The sequence below is a fragment of the Podarcis cretensis genome, assembly GCF_951804945.1.
Source record: "Podarcis cretensis genome assembly, chromosome: 16".
Taxonomy (NCBI): Eukaryota; Metazoa; Chordata; class Lepidosauria; order Squamata; family Lacertidae; genus Podarcis; species Podarcis cretensis.
In genome coordinates this window covers 39508216-39530221 of record NC_137186.1, presented here as the reverse complement: position 1 = coordinate 39530221, position 22006 = coordinate 39508216, and the positions used below count along the sequence as shown (strand labels likewise).

The window sequence follows — 22006 nt, the reverse complement described above, 5'->3', positions numbered from 1 at the left end:
AAATAAATAGAAAGGATTGTAAACTTTTCCAATATGCATTAACAGCGGCAAGAATATTACTGGCCCAGAAATGGAAACAGGAACAAGTACAGTGGTGCCCCGCAAGACGAACGCCTCGCAAGACGGAAAACCCGCTAGACGAAAGGGTTTTCCGTTTTGGAGGCGCTTCGCAAAACGAATTTCCCTATGGGCTTGCTTCCCAAGACGAAATGTCTTGCGAGTTCCTGCAGGTTCCCCCCCCCCTTTTTCCTAAGCCGCTAAGCCGCTTATCAGCTGATCCGCTGATAAGCCGCTTAACAGCTGATCGCTCAAAGCCGCTAAACCGCTAATAGCGCTAATCCGCTAAGCTGTCAATGGGCTTGCTTCGCAAGACGAAAAAACCGCTATACGAAGAGCCTCACGGAACGGATTAATTTCGTCTTGCGAGGCACCAGTGTAAATGAAATGTTTAAAAAGGATCTTAAGGAATATGGATTTGTAGAGAAAGATTCAAAATTTCAAATAGAAATAATAAATAATGAATATAAAATTCTATCTAAAATGTATAAGATATTGCTGGAATGGCATACAAAGGATGAAGAAGTTAAATCTGTTATGATACAATGGGCCAGAGATTTTGGATATAATATACAATTTAATGATTGGATTAAATTATGGAATGAAAATATCAAATTTACCGCATGTACTGCGTTAAAGGAAAATGTTATGAAAATGATGTACAGATGGTATATTACACCGGTAAAACTTGCAAAAATGTATAAAACATGCAAGAAATGTTGGAAATGTAAAGAAAGGGGTGGTACTTTTTTACCATATGTGGTGGGAATGTAAGAAGGTGAAGAGCTTCTGGGAACTGATATATAATGAATTGAAAAAAATGTTGAAATATACATTTGTTAAGAAACCAGAGGCCTTTCTTTTAGGAATTATAGGAAATGAAATAAATAGAAAGGATTGTAAACTTTTCCAATATGCAGTAACAGCGGCAAGAATATTACTGGCCCAGAAATGGAAACAGGAACAAGTACCAACATTGGAGGAGTGGAGAATGAAGCTGATGGACTATGCAGAGCTTGATAAACTGACAGGGAAGATCAGATATCTACGAGATCAAAAGTTCTTCGAGGACTGGGGAAAGCTAGTGGAGTATTGGGAATGTATAAGTGATAATGAAATAACATTAGTGGCATTTAAAGAAGCTCTGTAAAAACCTAAGAAATATTGTAAGAAAGAAAAACAGGTGTGGAAGGGTATGTTAAAAGGCAATAGTAAATTTAGGAAATGTGTAATTAAAAAGTTTAATTCGGATGATTGTCAGAGAGGCTGAAGGAAGTCCAAAAACGAGAAAATTTGTCAAGTTGTAATGTGGTGCGATGTGTATTTTTCTTGATGAAAATTAATAAAAAATATTATAAAAAAAAGAGAACCTACCAAGTTGACACTAACACAAAACCCCACACGCACACTATATAAAGCATGGGTAGGCAAACTAAGGCCTGGGGGCCGGATCTGGCCCAATTGCCTTCTCAGTCTGGCCCGCGAACGGTCCGGGAGTCAGCGTGTTTTAACATGAGTGGAATGTGCTCTTTTATAATGCATCTCTGGGTTATTTGTGGGGCATAGGAATTCATTCATAGATTTTTTTCCTTCAGAATGTAATCCAGCCCCCCAGAAGGTCTGAGGGACAGTGGACAGGCCCCCTGCTGAAAAAGGTGCTGAAATAAAAGAATAAGCGTCACCCCCACACGCCCCACACACCCCTCCTGTCTTCTTCTCCAACCTTATACTTTACACTAATGTCTCACAACAAATGTAACTGATTTGTAAGAAAGACTGTACAACCTGAAAAAAGAGACAAGGCATGTAAACCAAGAAAATCTTTAATAAAAATAAATTAAACATATAATTTAAAAAACAAACAAACTGTCCTGGGTGATTTAAACTGAGATCAAAACCCAAGCCTTAACAATCTGATTCAGACATCATGGCAGGCCAGAGATTCATTCTAAATTTCATTCCTGGTTTCCCAGGATCACAAACCAGTTTGCCAGTTTTGACAAGCATATGACTTGCCTCAAACCAGGTGTGGCAGGGTTGGGGTCCAGGAGGGGAGGGGAGAAAAAAGCCCACCATTCCCTTGAAAGCTCATTCTTGTAACACCAGATCATGGCTTGTTGTTTCTGTATGAACCAAGCAAGTGTTAGTTTACATCAGTCAAAAGGGGAGGAAAGTGTGGCAGGTCTCTGCCCTGAGGAGATTACAGTCTAAATAAGGAGTTATATTTGTAGACCCTCCAAGTGTCCCTATTTTCCAGGGACAGTCCTGGATTTATAGAAGCCACCCCAGTTTCTGATTTGATCCTGGAATGTCCCGCTTTTCCTTAGGACGTTCCTATTTTCATCAGAGAGATGCTTGAGGGTATAGAGTTATGTGACCCCTTCAGAATAATTTGCAGCAACGGCCAGTTTAACTAGTAGAATAAGAGACCAGGAAGAAAAAGCTTTTAAGGAAGACTGGAAAAAAATTGTAGAATATTTGAAAAAAATATTGTAAACAAATCAGGATGTTAGCAAGATTAGATCAGCAGTATAAAGTAGATTGAGATAAAACGGGGGGAGGGATATGGAATAACCACAAAATGCAGCAGTAAAAGGTAATTAAAACGAACTATGAAAGGGGGGTGGGAAGGAAGTTGATGTTAGATGTATGGTTTGTGATTTGGTAAATGTTAATGATCAAATTTTGTAAAAGTGAAAATGATAAATAAAACTGTTTAAAAATAGCAACATCCTCACACGAAAAGACAGGTGTGTGTATTATGACTCCATTTGACATTTTAGGTTAGCAGTGGGCAGGTTGTTGACCAAGGGGGAAGAGTCTGTGCCCCTCCTGATGTTGGGCTAAGGGAAACTGTAGTCCAAAACATATGGGGGGCACCAGGTTGGGGGGAAATTCTCTTGCTAACATTATGCTAACAGCAGTGACTTGGGGAAGCTGTCTTGCTGGTGCCAGAACCGTTCCGATGGAGCCTACAGCTGTATCTGTTGATTGGTGTCAACCTGCACACTAGCAAATTAAGCAAGTTCGTTTGCTTCTAATGAAGATACATCATTGGCTTACGAAGATTTCTCTCTCTCTTTCCTTCTTCCTTTTCTGTGAAGGTTTCTTTACTTGGAGAAGGGAGAACGTGATACTATGAATAGCTTTGGTTCAAAATGTGTATTTTAGAGAGTCTTGAAATAAGAAGCGATCATGATGGAGAGAATCTATGAGGGACTCTTTTAGACTCCTTGACAACACAATTTATGCCTTTTGTGGCTGTCACTCTCTTTGCCACCGCCACCCCCCTGCTGTGGTGGGTTACAGGCTGCAGTGTCAATCATATTTACCCCCAGTTTCAAAGTCTCTCTCCTTGATGGTACAAAAAGGTGGTTCAAAATAGACAGAAGCTTTTCTGAATTCAGGAAGAGGAGAGAATTGCAGTCATCACCCCAAATCTTCCCTTTGCTTTGTATCCCCAGCTTGTGTCAGAGCTTCACTCAGGAAGGAATTATAGACCCTCCTTCCTTGGAGGTATTCAAGCCCCTCTCCACCCCTCAGCACCTGCCATCTGAGGTGTGTGCCACGAACATCAAGGCCAGCTCTGGGAGGTGCAAAGGGCAAGTCGCTGCTTCAAGAACCCAGAGTAAGCAACTTGCAAAGAAATGTGCGGTACAGTATCTTGTATTTTTGAACTCACAAGGTCTCTACCATGTCCCTCTTCCCTCTGTGTTGCTGCAGCTGCTAAACTAGTGAGCAAAGGGGCCCTTGCATAACCAGGAACAGAGAAGGGATCACAATGGGAATACTTGGTAATCTCTTGGGAAAGAACTCTTCGTACATTGCTGCTCAGCCTTCAACGGGAAGGAACCCCAGCTTTGGGGGGCAGGATTGTCAGCCGTCATCTTTCCTTCTGAGGCTGAGAATTTGCTTCTTCAGCATTTTCTAGCAACACAATAGCATTTTCCAACACACCCTCTGGGTCCGCTAGTTCAACCTGAAAGAAACATGGGGTTGTTGGTTTTTTTGCAATTTAATACATTGCCAAAAAACAAACAAAAGGAGACAAATCGGCATAAAATTTTCATATGCTAATTTAAATATACAGATGCCAACTTAGAAATAATTAGGTAAAGGGACTCCTGACTGCTAAGTCCAGTCGCGGACGACTCTGGGGTTGTGGCGCTCATCTCACTTCATTGGCTGAGGGAGCCGGTGTACAGCTTCTGGGTCATGTGGCCAGCATGACTAAGCCGCTTCTGGCGAACCAGAGCAGCACACAGAAATGCCGTTTACCTTCCCGACGTGCTTTCGAACTGCTAGGTTGGCAGGAGCTGGGACTGAGCAACAAGAGCTCAGCCCGTCGTGGGGATCTGAACCGCCGACCTTCTGATCAGCAAGCCCTAGGCTCTGTGGTTTAGACCACAGTAAAAAAATAATTACTACTGAAACAAAACAAAACAAAACAAAACAAAACAAATAAAATAAAATAAAATAATTAGGCCACAGTAATAAAAGAATTACTGCACTCTAAATAGAAATAGCAATGCCTTTCTACATAGTGGGGAAGGCTGTGGCTGGGAGAAGCATGGCCAGTCTGCTCTCTGATGATGGGACCCTGGGGCTCCATAGTACTTGCTGCCTTTAAACTGGACTCAGACTGACCAACCCTTCAAACGGAGGATAACTCCAAATACAGGACAGTCCTCTTATTGCTCTTCAAACAGAACGAGGGTGGGAAATGCCAGGGGGAGAAAGAGGGGCTAGCCTATGGAAGCATTGCAAGTCCTCCTGGCCAATACTTGAACTGGCAACATTCCAGCTCCCCACATAGCCTTTTAAGCCCCATTCCAGGGATGGGGAATCAGCCACAAGGCCAGACTGAAAACTGGCCACTTTCTGGGAGCTGCACGGCAATGGTTTGCAGAGCAAAAGCGGGTGTGGCAAAATAGCAATAAAACACCCACCCACACCTACACACCCGGCAAAAGGAGAAACAAATGCACACTCCTCTATTCCCCCACCTCACCCCATTGTTACTAACACAAACACTTGGGAGGAGGGGGTCAATCAGGATGACTCCTGTGGGTCCCTTCCATGCCTGTGGGAGGCTAGAATCTATAGGAGGACGTTCGCTGCACTGGACAGCCCAGTTCTTTTGTTAAGGTAGCTAAGTATTCGCCATTCGCATCTTCAAAAAGTGAGTTCTGTTGCCATAGAAACTAATGGATGGGTCTTTCCCCACTTCATTCCTTCATTCATTTACAGCACTTATATACTGCCTCACAAAGTGATTTACATAAGATTATTACACGAATAAGGGACGCAGGTGGCGCTGTGGGTTAAAGCCTCAGCGCCTAGGGCTTGCCGATCGAAAGGTCGGCGGTTCGAATCCCTGCGGCGGGGTGCGCTCCCGCTGCTCGGTCCCAGCGCCTGCCAACCTAGCAGTTCGAAAGCACCTCCGGGTGCAAGTAGATAAATAGGGACCGCTTACCAGCGGGAAGGTAAACGGCATTTCCGTGTGCGGCTCTGGCTCTGGCTCTGGCCAGAGCAGCGATGTCACGCTGGCCACGTGACCCGGAAGTGTCTCCGGACAGCGCTGGCCCCTGGCCTCTTAAGTGAGATGGGCGCACAACCCCAGAGTCTGTCAAGACTGGCCCGTACGGGCAGGGGTACCTTTACCTTTACCTATTACACAAATAAGCATCAGATTCTGATCTTTGTTTTTAAAAAAATCAATAGACTGGAAAAGACAATTAGTTTGTTTAGAAAAAGCTGCCTCTCTGCTCCCTTTGGGTCATCCTGCCCTACCTGCCTGCAGACTCCCATCCACTTTGCTTCTGACCCACTTCTGACTTTTGGCTCCCACCATCAGCTGACTTTTCCTGTGGGTCCACTGCCCTTCATCATAAAAGCTTCCCCACATCCAGCTATTTGCACTCCCCATGCTTAAGAGGCCAAGGGAGCGGAGGTGGGCAAGTCCTGGGGGAGCTGGAGCACAGACTAAAATAGCTCTTCCCTCTCTGCTCAGGTGTTGGCTTGCAGGAAGAGACAGTGGAACCCACCCTTGCACACGTTCTGGCCTTTGGGCCTGCGGGGAGCCTGTAACCTAGAGATTACCTTTGGGATGGGATACTGAGTTGGTGCAGGGGCTTCATCGCGGCCAAAATCAATCATGGTTCCACAACGGGGAATGTCAGCCACCCAGTAGCCTTCATAAAGTTGCCCCGTGTCTAAGTAGATGAACTTCCCTGGACCGTGCCTCTTCCCGTCCTTCCAGGAGCCTTCATAACGGTTTTCATTTTCTGCAAGCGACACAGAGATTTTTGTGGGATCGATGCTTTTTTAAACATACACCCACATAGAGAGACACACAGAGAGGGGGGGGCTGGCTTGTGTTTTCACAAGGCCCTGCAGCATCTCCTAATAAATGGTTCTATCATGGTCTAGTTTGCCCCCCCCAGGTCATTGTGGCTGTAGACTTTGCCCCTGAAGCACTCCATGCCTGGCTTCCAAATTGAAAATGCACAGAAAAGCTCAAGATACACGTTGATCTACCCACACATAGTTGTTGTCCCTGAGAAATGTAGAAAATAACAGGATATATTTATCCAAAAGTCTTCAAATTTACACAACCCTTTAAAAATTAGCTGATGAAGGTGAATACATCGAAACAGGGCCCTGTCGGCCTGAGTTCTTGGTGTGCTTTTTTCTTGGAAGTAAATACCCCGCTGAAATGGACAGAACGGAACCTGCTTCTGACTCAATGGTCAGGAGGCAACTCGGATTGCAGAGAAGTTTTTTTGCTCACAAGCTCCTAGGTATGGTGGAATTCTGGATGGGGCAGTTCTGAGAAGAGACTGGAGAGCAGCAGCTGCCTCCCTCTTTGCTTATTCGGAAGGATCCATATAGTGCTCTTTGGTGATGCTTCCAAGACAGTTTATGAAAACATTAAGGGTGGAGCAAGAAAAGCATTTACCTGGTACCGAAAATATATTCATGTGGGTGCCAGGCAAATTTATCTGGGGAAGGAATTCCATCAATGGGGCAGCACACGTCCGTCACAAGGGCCCCACCAAGCTGTGCCCTTCACAGTTTGGATGCTGTGGTTAACTCTCTTAAATCCTTTTGCAAGAAAGGGAGGAGCCAGCAAAACTGCATGAATCCTACGTTTCAGTTTACCCTTTCTGGGCAAGCAGCCAGTACCAGCTATTTGATCTTGGATGGTTGTCCATCGCGAACCTAACAGAAGGTGCATTTACCCCCTGCCTTGCAAAATTTCCAGTTACAGAGCTGACTATATTAAACCCGCAGGCACAGGAAAATAATAATCTATTAATTAGCTAATTTTAACCTTAGGAAAAATCCAGCCAGTTCATGATCAATTGGGCAATGTCTCTGGAGGACCAATTATTCAATTTGTGGTGGTGGCAGTGGTGATTTAAAATCCATCATATCCTTAACACCCAGAACATCCCAGCAGGTATTAATTTTAACCCCATAATCTTCTTTTCAGTGCCTCGCCTCAGTTTTGGAATAGGTGATATTACAACAAGAGCACCTCTGAGCACATGCAAAGTGAATCTGAACCTCTGCTGAGGAAGTGTCACCTTCAAGGGTAAAGTGATATCAAGTCTGAATCCTCTTGAAATCTGTCAAGGCACAGTCATTACCTGTCCTTTTAGAAACTAAAGACATTTCTAGATAACCACCAAGACTCTAAATCTCACCAATTTCCTGGTGCTGGAAGTTAGATACAAACAGATCCTGGACAGCCGTGTAATTAAGTGTACCTGCCCTCGACGTAACCTGGGCAGGACTACCAAACTGTTGCTTTAAAAGTTCGTGTAAACATACTGTCAGCTATTAAAACAGCGGTAAATTGTGTGATTGCTCAGCATGGCACAATAATAATTTTTAAGGACATTTTAATCCTCCCTTTCCTCTCAGGAGGTCAGTAAAGCATATATGGGTCTGACCCACATTTTACCTGCACAACAACCCTGAGAGACGGGGTTAGGAGCAATTGACTCAGAGTTCCCAAGCTACCTTTGTTATGACTTAGTGGGATTTGACCCCAAGTCTTGATGGCTCTAATTAGTCCAGCCTGCTCATGCCCAAGGATTAAGACATTCTGGGAGATGATTTACAATGAAATGAAAAAGGTATTTAAATATACCTTTCTGAAGAAACCAGATGCCTTTCTCCTGGTCATGGTCGGCCAACTGGTGCCAAAGAAGGACAGAACTTTCTTTATGTATGCAACAACAGCAGCAAGAACGCTCATCTCGAAGTATTGGAAGACACAAGATTTACCCACCCGGGAAGAATGGCAGATGAAGGTGATGGACTACATGGAACTAGCGGAAATGACTGGAAGAATCCGAGACCAGGGGGAAGAGTCGGTGGAAGAAGATTGGAAAAAAATTAAAGATTATTTACAGAAATATTGTAAAATTAATGAGCGATAGAAAAATGGTGGAATGAAGTTATATGGCTTTGGCAGAAATGTTATAAGGAACTAGGTACAGATATATTGTTAATGTATTAAAGGGAAAAAATAAGGTTAGAATATGTTAAGATTAATTACAGGACAGAAAATAGATGAAGATGGAAAGGAATTGCTGAAACAGTTAATTGAAGTTGAATACAAAAAGGGAGGCGTGAGGAAGGAAATGAAACAAGTGAATGAAAGTTAAGATTGAAAATATTGGAAGTGCTTTTAATTGTTTTTGTTTTGTTTTGTTAATTCAATGTTTTATGTAGTGTTTTTGTTTCTGTTTTTGTATTTTATTATGTTGATTTGTTTAATTCTTTTTCTTTTTTTGTAATCTTTAAACTCTTAATAAATATTATTATTTTTTTAAAAAAATAATAATTAGTCCAGCCTGCTAACCCCAGCACCACCTTGGCTCAGCCAAGCACGGCATGCTTTCAAGGCGGTAGCACAGGGATTGCAACCTCTGGCCCAGGAGACCAATGCGCCTCTCCAGTCCTTGATCTCTTGCCCTTGGGATTCTCCCCAGGCCTTGCCCCCTCACTGGCACCAAACATTTTTGCCTGGCTGGAATACATCCATGAACTCCGGCCTCCCTAGACAGAAGAGCAGTTGGAGAAACTGGCCTACTGTGCAAAGGCAAAAACTTACATTTGCCGCTCCGCCCACTTTGCCCTGTGACCCTCAGGATGCCACCCAGAAGGGGGTAATGTGGCTCCCAGACTGGAAACGTTCTCCCACCAGAGCCTTAGCCAGAATGGCATGGCAAGGAGAGTTTGGGTTTTACGGGTGTCTTCCGTAAATCAACACACGTGTGACTGCATATACACAAGGGGACAGGAAACTTAAATATAAATTTCCCCAGAGCCTGAAGAGGGTGTCAGTGAGGGTGGAGGAAGCCCCAAAGAGAGTGGGGGCTCAGCAGGGTTGTGGTTGTTGTTTTTTACACTGATGTGTGGGGTAGCACAGCCATCGCCCCCACTTTTCTGCGCATCCTCCAGGGTGCTCCCAAGTTATGTGATTTTTGCTTCTGTGCACAGGGGCCCTGTTCTTGAAACCACTAAAACCCATTAAGTCTTCAAAAGACTACTGGTGTGAGCTGAGGCAGGGTAAATGGAGATATGTGGCACAGACAGCAACAAGCTGTTGTGTTGTTGTCATTGCGCAGGCCACCTTTTGAGCAGCAGCGGCAGCAGCAGTCTATCTGAGCAAAGAGAGCTGAGAATATTGGCGATGGCGCCATCTGGTCAGCCTTAACGTGCCCCAAGTTCTGTTCTGGGGGGTGGGAAGGGCTGGGGCCCGTTCTGAGCGCTACCCAAAGGCATAGAGGACCAGACCTCTCGAGCATCATGGATGCAGCAGGGCGGTACTTACTCAGGCGGAGCATGCCTTGCCCGCTTGGCTTGTCCTCAGACCACTGGCCTTCGTAGATGGAGCCGTCCTTGTAGTACATTCGGCCCCAGCCGCTTCTCTTCCCAACGGCCCATTCCCCTTCGTAATACTCCATATCTGAGTAAAATTTTATTCCGTATCCCTAAAATCAAAAGATATTCATGTGGATGATCACATAGCAAAATTTCTCTTTAAAATGTTTAACTTTTATGTTAATTTTCTTTCTTTAAAAAGTCAATACTGCACTTGTTGCTGATGCCCATTTGATTTGCTCCCCGCCCCACATCTGGAAGCAGGACAAATCTGTCAATTTTTGTTTTCTCTGCTTCTCATTTCTCCGTGCCAACTTTGTGGTTGTTGTTGTTTTTTTAAATGTCCTCATAAAACTCACCAGAGTTTTAGTGTGGATTTCTCCTTTTTGTATGCAAGTTTGCCTAACAGACATTTTTTTCCTTGCTATAATGCTGTCTTCACCAATAGACGCATCTTTACGCATATGTGTGTTTGTGGACACTAGTGGGCTGGAGATCTGCACTGAAACATTAGGGGAAGTGCAGATTCTGAAGGACGCCTGTGTTGTGGTTCAACAAATTGTTTTGGAAAGTGCAAATTAGCTGGGTTCACCTTTAAATCCAAAATGGTTTGAATTTCTGAGCACCACAATTGAAGGAGGACATTGACAAGATGGAACGTATGCAGAAGAGGGTGATCAGGGGCCTGGAAATCAAGTCTCATGAGGAGCGGTTGAAGGAGCTGGGTCTGTTTAGCCTGGAAAAGAGGAGGCTGAGAGGAGATAGGATAGCCTTCTTCACATATCTAAAGGGCTGTCCTGTTCCAGAGGCTAGGACCAAAACCAAAGGCTTCAAGTTACAGGAAAGGAGATTGTGATGGTAGAACTTTTTGATGGTAAGAACCATTCAGCAGTGGAATGGGCTCCCTCAGAAGATGTTGGACTCTCCTTCCTGGGAGGTTTTTCAGCAGAGGTTAGATGGTCATCTGTCAAGGATGCTTTAGTTGAGAGTCTGGCATTGCAGGGGGTTGGACCAGATGATCTTGGGGTGCCTTCTATCTTTACAGTTCTATGATTCTATGTATTTCTCCTCCACCCCTACCTTCTGGGCTGAATCCACACCACCTCCCAAAGTGTGAGGACAAAGTATGCAGAGGTATCTGACTCTGTTCACTCCCCTCATGGCTTGCTCTCTTCCTGTCACTCAGAGAGGGCTGCAGAATTAAGGAAGCCATGAGGCTCCTGGAATTAAAAGCGGGTGTGCCAACTTAAATAAAATATTGGGGGACGTTGTTAAGCCGCGCCCCACATAATCCATCACATGACGCAGTGCGCACACACCATTTGAAGCGGGGAGGCAGCAGTGCTTTAAATGTTCACCTCAGAAAAAGGAACAAGTGAATTTCAGCAGGAGTCTATTGTAACAGGAATGCAGAATGCAGCAGCTCAGAGCTTTGGCAATTCCACCTCCCCCCCTTATTTCTGATATTAATGCTGATCAGACTCTGGCCCTCGGCTCACTTTTAAAGGCATACATTCACATCCGCCATTGCAAAAGTGCACGACTTACCCACATTTTGTCATTCTTCCACCAACCCGAGTACACTTTCTTGTAGTCTTTTGTGATGGGATCAGGGAGGCTGTATGTCCCATATCCATCCCGTTTTCCAAATTTCCAGTCTCCGCTGTAGATGGCCCCTGTCCTCTTCCATGTCTGCGTGCCCTTGCCTGGCCATGGGGACAAAAGGCAGGAACTGGTAAAACTGCCCGTGCATTATGGTTTTGATTGACTTGAGCAAATCGTTTCCAAAACTAGATAAATGAATAGTTCTCTAGTTCTGAGAGAAGTGCATGAAGCAAATCCATGGAAGACTCCTGTGAGCCCATATCGCCCAACTACAGAGGAGGTTGTCCTCAGCATTACTGCATGATATTTATTTATTAATTCGTTCGTTCGTTCGTTCATTCATTTCATAAAATTTATATGCCGTTTGATTGTAAAAAGAAGAAGAAAAATGATTTACAAAGGCACCGCCCTGTACTGTACAGTGGTACCTCGGGTTACAGACACTTCAGGTTACAGACGCTTCAGGTTACAGACTCCGCTAACACGGAAATAGTACCTTGAGTTAAGAACTTTGCTTCAGGATGAGAACAGAAATCATGCTCCGGTGGCGCAGCAACAGCGGGAGGCCCCATTAGCTAAAGTGGTGCTTCAGGTTAAGAACAGTTTCAGGTTAAGAACAGACCTCCGGAATGAATTAAGTACATAACCCAAGGTACCACTGTACTGTTCTGGACATAGAAAAGGGTTCACCAGCGCAGTGTCCCAGGGGTGTGATGGCGCCCTTGAGGTCTTCTTCGCCTGACACCGTGGTTCTCAAAGGGAGCAATGCACGGCACTGGTGTGGCAGCAGGAGAGGGTGGCAAGTGTGGCTGGAAGATTCCAGGACAAGCAAATGAACATTCAAGAATTTCAGTGTCGCATAGTACAGTATCAACTTGTTATTTTATTTATTTGCAGAATATGGACAGATATCTTTTCAAAACGAGAGTGAGATCATCAAGTGATACGGCAAACTTACACCTCTCATTGAGTTTGTGCACATATTTAAGGTATGTATGTAAGAGGCTCGTTTATAATTGTATTTTGGGAATGATGCATGTTTTATACTTTCTGGGTGTCTCGTGATCATTTTATAACGCAGTTGTGCACTCCTAGCACTTTCTTTTTGTTTTCCATGGTATATCTTATCAATAAAAAGATTGGTGTGGCACGAGTAAATTTTTATTCTGAAAGTGTGGTCCAGAGAAAAAAAAGAGAGAACCGCTGCCCTGACACCTGCTAAGCTTTTGAGCCTATCTTGCTGCCCCCTTGGCCTCAAGGTGGTTGAAGGTAGCTTTTTCTCTCTTGAAAAGTTACCTAGTGCTGAAGGAGGAAGGAGCGTCTCTCTTCCACACTTCCTCTTTCCGTTCTATGTGCTCTTCGGGGGTCAGATTGATTCTACTGCTCTGTTTACATCTATCCCTTGGGAAAGCAAGGTATGCGCGCACAAGCGTGTATGTTCCTTTGCCTCTCTGTCAGGAAAGGGGAGTGAGGCAAGTGAGAGGGAAGAGAAGTTGCTTGCGGGGGTGGCACCTACAGCACTTGCTCAGAGCTAAAAAGACGGATGACTCCCTGCTAGGTCTATCAGCAGCTAGGAAAGCTTTTAATGTTTGATGCATTACTGTATTTTAATACAGTGGAACCTTGGGTTAAGTACTTAATTCGTTCCAGAGGTCCATTCTTAACCTGAAACTGTTCTTAACCTGAAGCACCACTTTAGCTAATGGGGCCTCCTGCTACTGCTGCGCCGCCGGAGCACGATTTCTGTTCTCATCCTGAAGCAAAGTTCTTAACCCAGGGTACTATTTCTGGGTTAGCGGAGTCTGTAACCTGAAGTGTCTGTTACTGAGGTACCACTGTATTTTGTTGGAAGTCGCCCAGAGTGGCTGGGGAAGCCCAGCCAGATGGGTGGTGTATAAATAATAAATTATTATTATTATTCACCATGGCAGTAAATCAGATCCTCTTTTCCATAAGCAATTTACCTGTTGTGAATAGCTGACTGCAGGTGAGGGGGCTGTTTTCATGCTCTGGCTTTACTCATTTAAGGGTTGATCTCTTTACATCTCTTCTCCCAAGCAGTGGTGGAACAAGCTGATCGGGCGCCTCGGGAGGCGCCTGTGCCCTGTGCCCAGGGGTGGGGCCAGCCGGGGCAGGACGCTCTGTGGGGCCTCCGAGGAGTCTGCTTGCCTCCTCCCACTCAGCCGCCCTACAGCTGAGGGGGGAGACATTAGGCGGACCATTTGGGGCAACGCGGAGCCTGCGGGCGCCCAAGCCACCCCGTCACTCCCAGGAGAGTCGCATGGCTCGGGTACGCTGCAAGGCCCCGCAGTAAGTGCCACCCAGCAGTTTGTCACCCCCTCAGTGGTGACACCTGGGGCTGCCCACCCACACCGCACCCCCCTTCCTCCGCCCCTGCTCACAAGGGACCTGCTTGCCTCAACATGCATTGGAGAGGGATCCAACCTGAGGCTAGTTTTTACGTTTGCAAAATATGGAGGAACAGCCTTGTGTTGTTTTTCTCCCAGCTGCCCTTGCAGCCTCCTGAAATAGTTTGTGTGGATGCTAATTAAGTCCTCTTACATGCAGTCTCAGACAAACTGTAGACTTTTTTATTTGAGGGAATCGCTGGGCCTCTCCAGGCTGCTGTTTTTTTGCCTGGAATATCCTGCAACATATTCTATTATTCTTGCTCTGGATTGTCCTTACCGTGTTTTAGGTTGTCCAGCCATTCACCAGTGTACCGATCGCCATTGACCGCGTAAACGGTGTGCCTTAATCCGCATTTCTGGGCCTTCCTATCCCATTCATACCAAAGAGGGTCAACTGTCCTGGGATACTTAACAATGGGCATACTTTCCTTGCCTGGAAGGGGACAAATAAAAAACTTAGGAATATCTGAAATATATTAGAGAGACAGTTTTTGTAGCCATGCAGGATGACTGACTGACTTTCCTTTTTTACAAGCAGTTTTTTTATCACCTGCATCATCTGGTTGCTGATCTGAGAGTGGAGCTTCTCATAAATTAAATACCAGGCTAAACAAGCAAAGGTAATAAAAGGGAAAATTAAAGCAACAATAACTGCACAGCAACCAAGTTATAAAAAATGGAATAAAGAAGTCGGACAGTTGGAGCAATGAAGAGAGCAAGCTGATTGACTGCAGGTGAAATGAGGAAACATATTATTTCCCTGCGCCCGAGAAATGCTTTAAAACTTGTCAGAAGAAAAACACCTCTGAGCATGTGCAGAGTTCTCTTCCATCACCCAACATCCACCAGCAGGCACACACATTTAGGACTGGAGGGCAAGGTTTCCAAGGCAGAAAGTATACATTCCAGACAACTTTAAATCTCTCTCTCTCCTTGCAAATTATACTGTCAGAGTAAACCTCTGCCTTACTGTGGAAAATACTAGGTGTGACTATTTTAAGGATACAACGACGTCACACCTGTTTCCTGTGTCACTGCACCCAGGTGGTAATGCAGCTGATTTGCATGCACCTGATTTGCATGAAATCTGATTTGCATGAAATGCACCTGATTTGCATTAAATCCCCCTTCCTGAAACTCTGGGGAGTTGCTACTGGTCAGTGTAGACAATCCTGAGGTAGATGCAGGATAAGGGCTGCATCTGAAGGGAAGCAACAAATCACACACACACGCGCCAATTCAAGGTACACAGTGTCCAAAGCCATTCAAGTTAAGTTTGCACCCAAGGCAGAAAATCCTACAAGTGCTTCTTCCACTAACAATGTGCTGCCCTGGGGGGCCACTAGGGGGCGCATCGGAAGATGGCTGACAATAACATCTCTCTGACTCACACGAGGCAATTTGGAGGCTATGATGGGAGTAATTAGCCTCCCTAACCCCCCCCCCCAGGATGGTGCCTTGCCTGCTGTGCCCTATACCACCCCCGAATTTGTGGGGATGGGGGCACTAGGCACAAAGCCCTCCTGTGGGATTCTGGTGCTCCTGGACGCCGTCCCTGATCCGCACCACTAGCTGCAAGAACTTCAAAAGAAACAATTTGGATGAAGGAATGCACATATTTCAAGGAAGGAGGGGGAGTAAAAGACTGCTAACAGAAGAGATCTCTGATAAAATAAGACAAGATTAAATCATGAGAAGATACGCCAAGACACGGTATGGCAAATGACTGATGGGGGAGGGGAAAAAACTTTCCTTTCTTTCCTTATGTGATTAAACAAGAATCCCCTCCCCTCACGAGTCAGAAATGTCGTTTTAAGGACTTAAGCTGTGGATTTAAGGCTGTGTGGAGATAAACTTTCGAACCAAAGCATGTTTTAAGAAGAGCGTGGAATGTATAAGAGCTTTGGAATGACGCAGTTAAAAATGCCGTCGCCATATTGGGAAGTTCTGTCGGAGGACTTGAGTCTGGGAGGAGAAATAGAGAAATAGAGCTGTTTTTATATTGTGGGTGAAACTCCTCAGTGGGACTTAAGAGCGACAGTTTTGCGAGATTAATGATGGAAAGAGCGCTGTTATCTATGAAGGCGATGATATGTGGAAACCATCTCGATTTGAGGATTGGAAGAACGGAAAAATTCACACAGGATTATTATTGGTGTTTATCGGCTTAAGGAGACTATCAGAAGAGATCATAAAGAAAAAAGAGAAAATATATGAACAAGATGTGATGTGGAAACAGCAAGATAAGACTGGATAGAATTATGAACCCTGTTTGGACTGATTTGGATTGATTTGGACATTAACGCAGTAGCAAGAAGATGATCAGAATCCCCCTTCAGATCTTGAAATATGGGTCCCCCCAACAAAAATTTAAAATTCGGCTTTGTAATTCGGAATTTATGTGATGTGATTTAATTTGATTTGATTGGCCGGTTAATAAACATTTATTAAAAACAAAACAAAACAATGTGCTGTCCTTTTGTGAACCGTAAAACCAGCTGCCTGAGGCAGCCTAATGGTAGGGCCGGCTCTGGCTAGATGAGTATAAGGCAGCTTTTAAAGAACCTATTCTGTGTAATAGATTATTGTAGTAATGGGACATGATAGACCTAAACATTATCTCCCTTTACTATGAGTTGGAGCCAAGTCTCTACCCTTTCAGCTTGCTCTGGTAGTTACCATACTTTCCTTTTCCTATGGATTTGTTTGTTAACTTGTTCTTCAGTAAACAGCCTCTTGTTCTGGGCCTACAAAGCAGGTAACCCTGCCATATATTAAATAAGAGCTTAACAATGACCTCACCCCTACCTCACATGAGCCACCTTGGAAACATATTTCAATTGTGGTATATGCATTTTTCAAACAATAAATGAGTTACCTTAATAGTCCTATTCCTATGGCCAGATAGCAGGTGGAAGTTCACATTGATGTTATTCTCTCGGACAGCCCTGTTGGTCCACTGCCTCTTCCACCTGGGGACCTGCCTCTGTTCCTTGAATCATCCTTTGGCTAAGCTATTTTGCCCAGACTTTATAAGGTCACAGTGACATCACGGGTGACGTCAAGGGCAAGGGTGTCCATATTGTGAGGCACCAATTGCCCAGGAGATCTTGCCAATTCAGCCTTTTCCCTCTTGGTCTCTGCTCTGTGTATTTTGTTAGCCAGCAGTGGAACAGGGTGCAAGACTCAGGGGCTGCCAAACCATGAAGTTGTGTGTAGATTTAACAGTTAGAGGCCCCAAAGAAGCTGAACCCTGAAGAACAAGCCTCTTAGCAATTCCTAAGACCAGAAGAGCCCTGCAGCTGAATCAGACCAAAGACTCATTCAGTCCCATCAGGGGAAAAGGCGGGGTAAAAAGAAATATAGAATAATAATAATCTAGCATCTTGTATCCTACAGTAGCCGTAAAGATGCCCCTGGAAAGGGCCAGCCCTACCATTAGGCCAAGTGAAGCAGCTGCCTCAGGCATCAAGATGCTGGAGGACAGAACTGCAGGCATCCCCCGTTTTAGGAGTGACTGATGTGTGCACAATTGTGCACACGTGCACAGAATCAGACCCTTAAAGTGACCCTGAAACGTCATAAAAGATGTCACTAAAAGGGACAGAATGGGGTGTTTCAATTGCACACAATTTCACACAAAGTGGGGGTTGCCTCTAGGTGGGCTCTGCAGCCTGAGGCACACCCACTAGGTAAGTCTCACTGCCCTCCAGCATCCCATCACCATGGTTAAAGTAAGATTCAGCTGCCTGTCCAACGGGACTGCCATCTTATCCTCAGGCAGAAAAATACCTTACTTCAGCCCACAAGCTGGGCGTAAAGGCAGTAGCTTCTACCCACGACTGGCATTCAAAGGTATTAATTCCACTTTCCCATTGTAAGTTAAAAGGACCCCTGACAGTTGTCCAGTCGCAAACGACTCTGGGGTTGCAGCGCTCATCTCGCTTTACTGGCCGAGGGAGCTGACGTTTGTCCACAGAAAGTTTTTCCAGGTCATGTGGCCAGCATGACTAAGCCGCTTCTGGCGAAACCAGAGCAGCGCATGGAAACACCGTTTACCTTCCCGCTGGAGCGGTACCTATTTATCTACTTGCACTTTGACATGCTTTCAAACTGCTAAGTTGACAGGCGCAGGAGCCGAGCAACGGGAGCTCACCCCATCACAGGGATTCGAACCGCTGACCTTCCGATCAGCAAGCCCTAGGCTCTATGGTTTAGACCATTAATTTGTCTAATCCCCTTTGCTTTGATAATCAGTCCCTCTTGCCAGGGTATTCTGATAATTGTAGCTCCGTGAGGAGAATAAGTGTCCTCTAACAACTCTCAACACCCTTAGCAAGCTCTAGTTCTCAGGATTCTTTGGTGGAAGCCACGACGGGTAAAGTGGTATCTTGGTGCTTTAAATGCATTGTTATTATTGTTATTATTTAATAAGTTTGTATACCACCTTTCATCCAAATAACACAGGGTGGCTTACAACATAAAAAACTAAAATGAGAATGCAAAATACTGAATTTTCCCATCTATAGGACACCCCCATGTATAAGACGCCCCCTATTTTGGGGGACTCTGATTTAAGAAAATGGGGGGAGATGGCCCCTGTGTATAAGACACCCCCAAATTTTGGACATTAATTTTTAGGGGGGAAACCTAGTCTTATACCCGGAAAAATATGGTATATAACAAAGACAAACGAGAACAAACCAGTAGCCCTGCCGCACACATTTAAAAGGCCACAGATTGATTGATAAGCCTGGTTACAGATAAATGTTTTCACCTGGTGCCTAAAGATATATAAAAGGAAGGTGCCCAATGAGCCTCTCTGGGGAGAGCATTCCACAAATGGGGAGCCACCACAGAAAGGTCCATGTTTGGTGTGGATGTGGCCTTACTCTCTAGAACGTGCGCATGGGACTGCAGCATCTGCCACTGGATTACAATGGGACCACCTGGGCTGCCCCTCCACAGGGCTGGTGATGGTTCAAGCTGTGATAGGGAACTTGTGGCCCTCCAGATGTTGTTTGTCTTCAACTCCCATCAGCATGGCCAACATCTGGAGGGCCTCAGGTTCCTCATCCCTGGTTTAAAGGTGAGAATGAAGCTCTGTGTTTGGCACTGCATTTAATCCGCCTGAACCATTGTTCTTCTGGCGTTAAGAAGATGAGCAGGGAGATGGATTACGGATTGTGATCCTCTCCGTCCCCTCACCTGTACACCTGTATCTAATGTCCTCCTCCTCCTTCTCCCCACCTTGATATGCTTCCTCTACTCAAATACTCACCCATGGTTGAATGAATTCAATGCTGGAAACTCTCTATAGAATTATATAGATGAACATCTGCAGAATTTGGCCTGTAATAGAGACAAATGCTTTGTTTTTCCGGTTGTAAAACAAAAACAAAATATAAATGCCAATCAATTTTTTTTAAAAAAAAAAAACCCAAGTTGTGATGCAAAATACTGATTCTTATCTATATCAGCCTTTGCCAACCTGACGCCCTCCAGATGTTCTGGGTTACAACAGCTGTCCTGGCTGAGGCTGATGGGAAGGCATCAGGTCAACGAAAGCTGATTGGTAATGTACTTAATTAACTGTGCCACATGATGCTGAGCTAGTGGGCCCAAAGCATTTTGAATGTGTTTTGGTTCTGCTTCCATTCGCTTGGGTTATGGTTGCCTCCAGAGCCCAAGGACGGCACTGTTCCTCCTAGCATCTTACATCCGTCAGAGACCAGGCAGCCCACAAACAGGAAGGTGGAAGGCCAATTTAGTGGCAACTGGCCACCAGAGGTAGACTGCCTCAAAACCTAGATATATAACTGTCGTAGCAAATAGTCACTCATCCAGCCATCATCCTCTGGGAACATGTCTGATCCCATTTTAGAGCCAGTGTTGTTAGTAGACACTGATAGACTTATCTTCCATCAATATAGATTTACTCCACCTCCCACAAACTCAAACTGCTGAATTTGCATGTAGTTTGTAAAGGCACCTAGGGCAATGCCAAGATCAAAACCTACGTATACTAAAATTCATTCTGATCCTAAATTTTAAGCAAACATGGCCTCATAATCAAATGCCGTCTCATATACACTTTAAAGCAGCCAAACTCCAGATCTGTCTAGCTAAGATCTGTCTTGCTCATGGGGTTGGGGGAGAAGTTCAATTCTATTTAGTTTTACACAACATGCAAACTGAAACACAGATATTGTTGAAAATTCACGCTTCTCTGAATTGTGCAATGCAAAAATCATGCATAGAAAAATGCACAAACCGGGGCAACTTGCGCATAACAATGCATGTAGCCATAGAAATAACATACAAAATGCACTGTATTAGGGAAAAGAATGGTGCATATTATGGGACATTCACGCTAAGATGCTGATGAATTTTCTAGAGGATTTTTTTTAAAAAAGAACAAGCATTCAGAAACAGATTTGGAAGTGCAGGGAAATGAATTTAAGTTTGGTGCAATGAGAAACTGGGCAAGAGAAACCAAAACAGACGGATTTGCCTATCCCTGCTCACACTCCCCCCCCCCCCAAGTCCTGCAGGAAACACTCCCACAGAGGTGTCTTCTGGGACCCTTCAAATAGGAGACCAGGTTTCCTCTCTCTTCCCCTTCCATAATTTAACGCAATTAAAGACTGACCTCAGATCCACCGCTCTAGGTCTGGACTGTCCTGGGAAACCAGAAGCGCTGCCCAAAAGCAACTGAGGGCGGTTGTGGGGTTGGCATTGGAGAGCAGGCTGGTCACATCAGCTTGCAATGTGGCAGAGGTAGCCATGGCAACACGGGCAAGCCTCTGCAAGACAGCAAGCCCAGAGACGGACTCCGAGGGTGCCCTGCCCTCCTGAGGACTGTCTGATGAATAGAAGTTGGTCAAATCCATCGGAATCTGTTCACAGGGAACTGCCTCTCTTTTGGGGGGCGACGCAGATGCAGCTAAAGTGCAGGGAGGAATCGACACAGTAGCCCACTGCCCCTCCTCACACTGGAATACGGCTTTTTTCTGGGTTTGGTTTGTTTGTTTGTTTTCTGCAGAAATACGTATATGTTTAGCGTCAAGAAACAACTGAATAAAATTTATACTGTATACTACTTGATTCTTGGGGTGCTTAGGAGGTGTTGGTGGTGGGTTGTTGCTGTATTGATATTATTTTTTGTATTTTTATTTTGTATGTTTATTATTATGATGTGGAAATTGTTCAATTTGGTTGTGTACTTTTGATGCTTTGTTTATTGTTTATGTGTTTTGAATTGTGTATTTTTCCCCATGTTGTAAGTCACCTTGAGCATGGTTTTAACTGTGGAAGGAAGCATAAAAATAAAATGATGTATGTATGTATGTATGTATGTATGTATGTATGTATGTTGACTGTAGCAAAGCCGCTAAGCAATTTACAATAAATATTAAAACTATCATTAAAAAGAGTTAAAAACAATTTTAATCATTTTAGAAACAATATCAGCAACAAGCTAAAAAGAGGTTAGAATATGTCAGCATTTATTATTTTATGTTATTTAACAAAATTTATAAATAATGTAACATTATCCATTTACACACACATGCACACTCAAAATAATAAACTGCTTATTTTATATTGTTGCAGTTTTGGGGGGGGGGGGTGTCAGTCTGCATAATGCCTCTGAGTCCAAGGTACAAGACCAAGCTCACCAAACCAGTGCCGTTATCTAGGGAATTGTAAAACAATTAGCCAGCCACGTAAGGACCATGCTTGGCATAACCAAAGAAGTTGCTTGATGCCATGGGGCAAATGGTGGGCCCTTCCCCATCCCTGGTTGGTAGTTAGGAATACAAGAGCTAGAGTTGTGGTGTGTGATGTCAGCAGCAACAAAGCAGTCTGCAAAGCTGGACACAGACCCATGCTTGATTTCTGCTGGAATTTAAGGCTGTGACTAAGAGAGAAGTTTGGAGTGTTAATGCTGTGGGCCCCTCCTTCTTGGCTCAGGTTGTGTGTGTGTGTATACATACATACATACATAAAAAGGTAAAGGTAAAGGACCC

The 22006-nt window shown here is 44.5% G+C and overlaps 1 protein-coding gene and 1 long non-coding RNA gene across 2 annotated transcripts in view; one reads left to right on the top strand and one right to left on the bottom strand.

The window, feature by feature from the left end:
- LOC307205073 overlaps window positions 1-22006 on the top strand; it is a 448154-nt gene that overhangs the window by 266085 nt on the left and 160063 nt on the right. The gene's annotated exons all lie outside the window — the stretch shown is intronic.
- On the bottom strand, window positions 3695-17013 carry MORN3 (MORN repeat containing 3). Its single transcript, XM_079957199.1, has 6 exons — window positions 16855-17013; window positions 14254-14409; window positions 11509-11666; window positions 9911-10070; window positions 6160-6344; window positions 3695-4036 (listed from the first exon to the last, which is right to left on the bottom strand). The coding sequence occupies exons 2-6, from the start codon at window positions 14396-14398 to the stop codon at window positions 3941-3943; spliced, it is 744 nt and encodes a 247-aa protein (XP_079813325.1). The 5' UTR covers window positions 14399-14409; window positions 16855-17013; the 3' UTR covers window positions 3695-3940.

Excerpts from the sequence above, each read along its gene's own strand:
- MORN3 (XM_079957199.1), bottom strand. The coding sequence starts at position 14,398 with ATGCCCATTGTTAAGTATCCCAGGACAGTTGACCCTCTTTGGTATGAA. Across the intron at positions 11,667-14,253 it reads GCTGGACAACCTAAAACACG|GCAAGGGCACGCAGACATGG; the intron begins GTAAGGACAATC and ends CCCCATGGCCAG. Across the intron at positions 4,037-6,159 it reads CTCAGTATCCCATCCCAAAG|GTTGAACTAGCGGACCCAGA; the intron begins GTAATCTCTAGG and ends TGTTTCTTTCAG.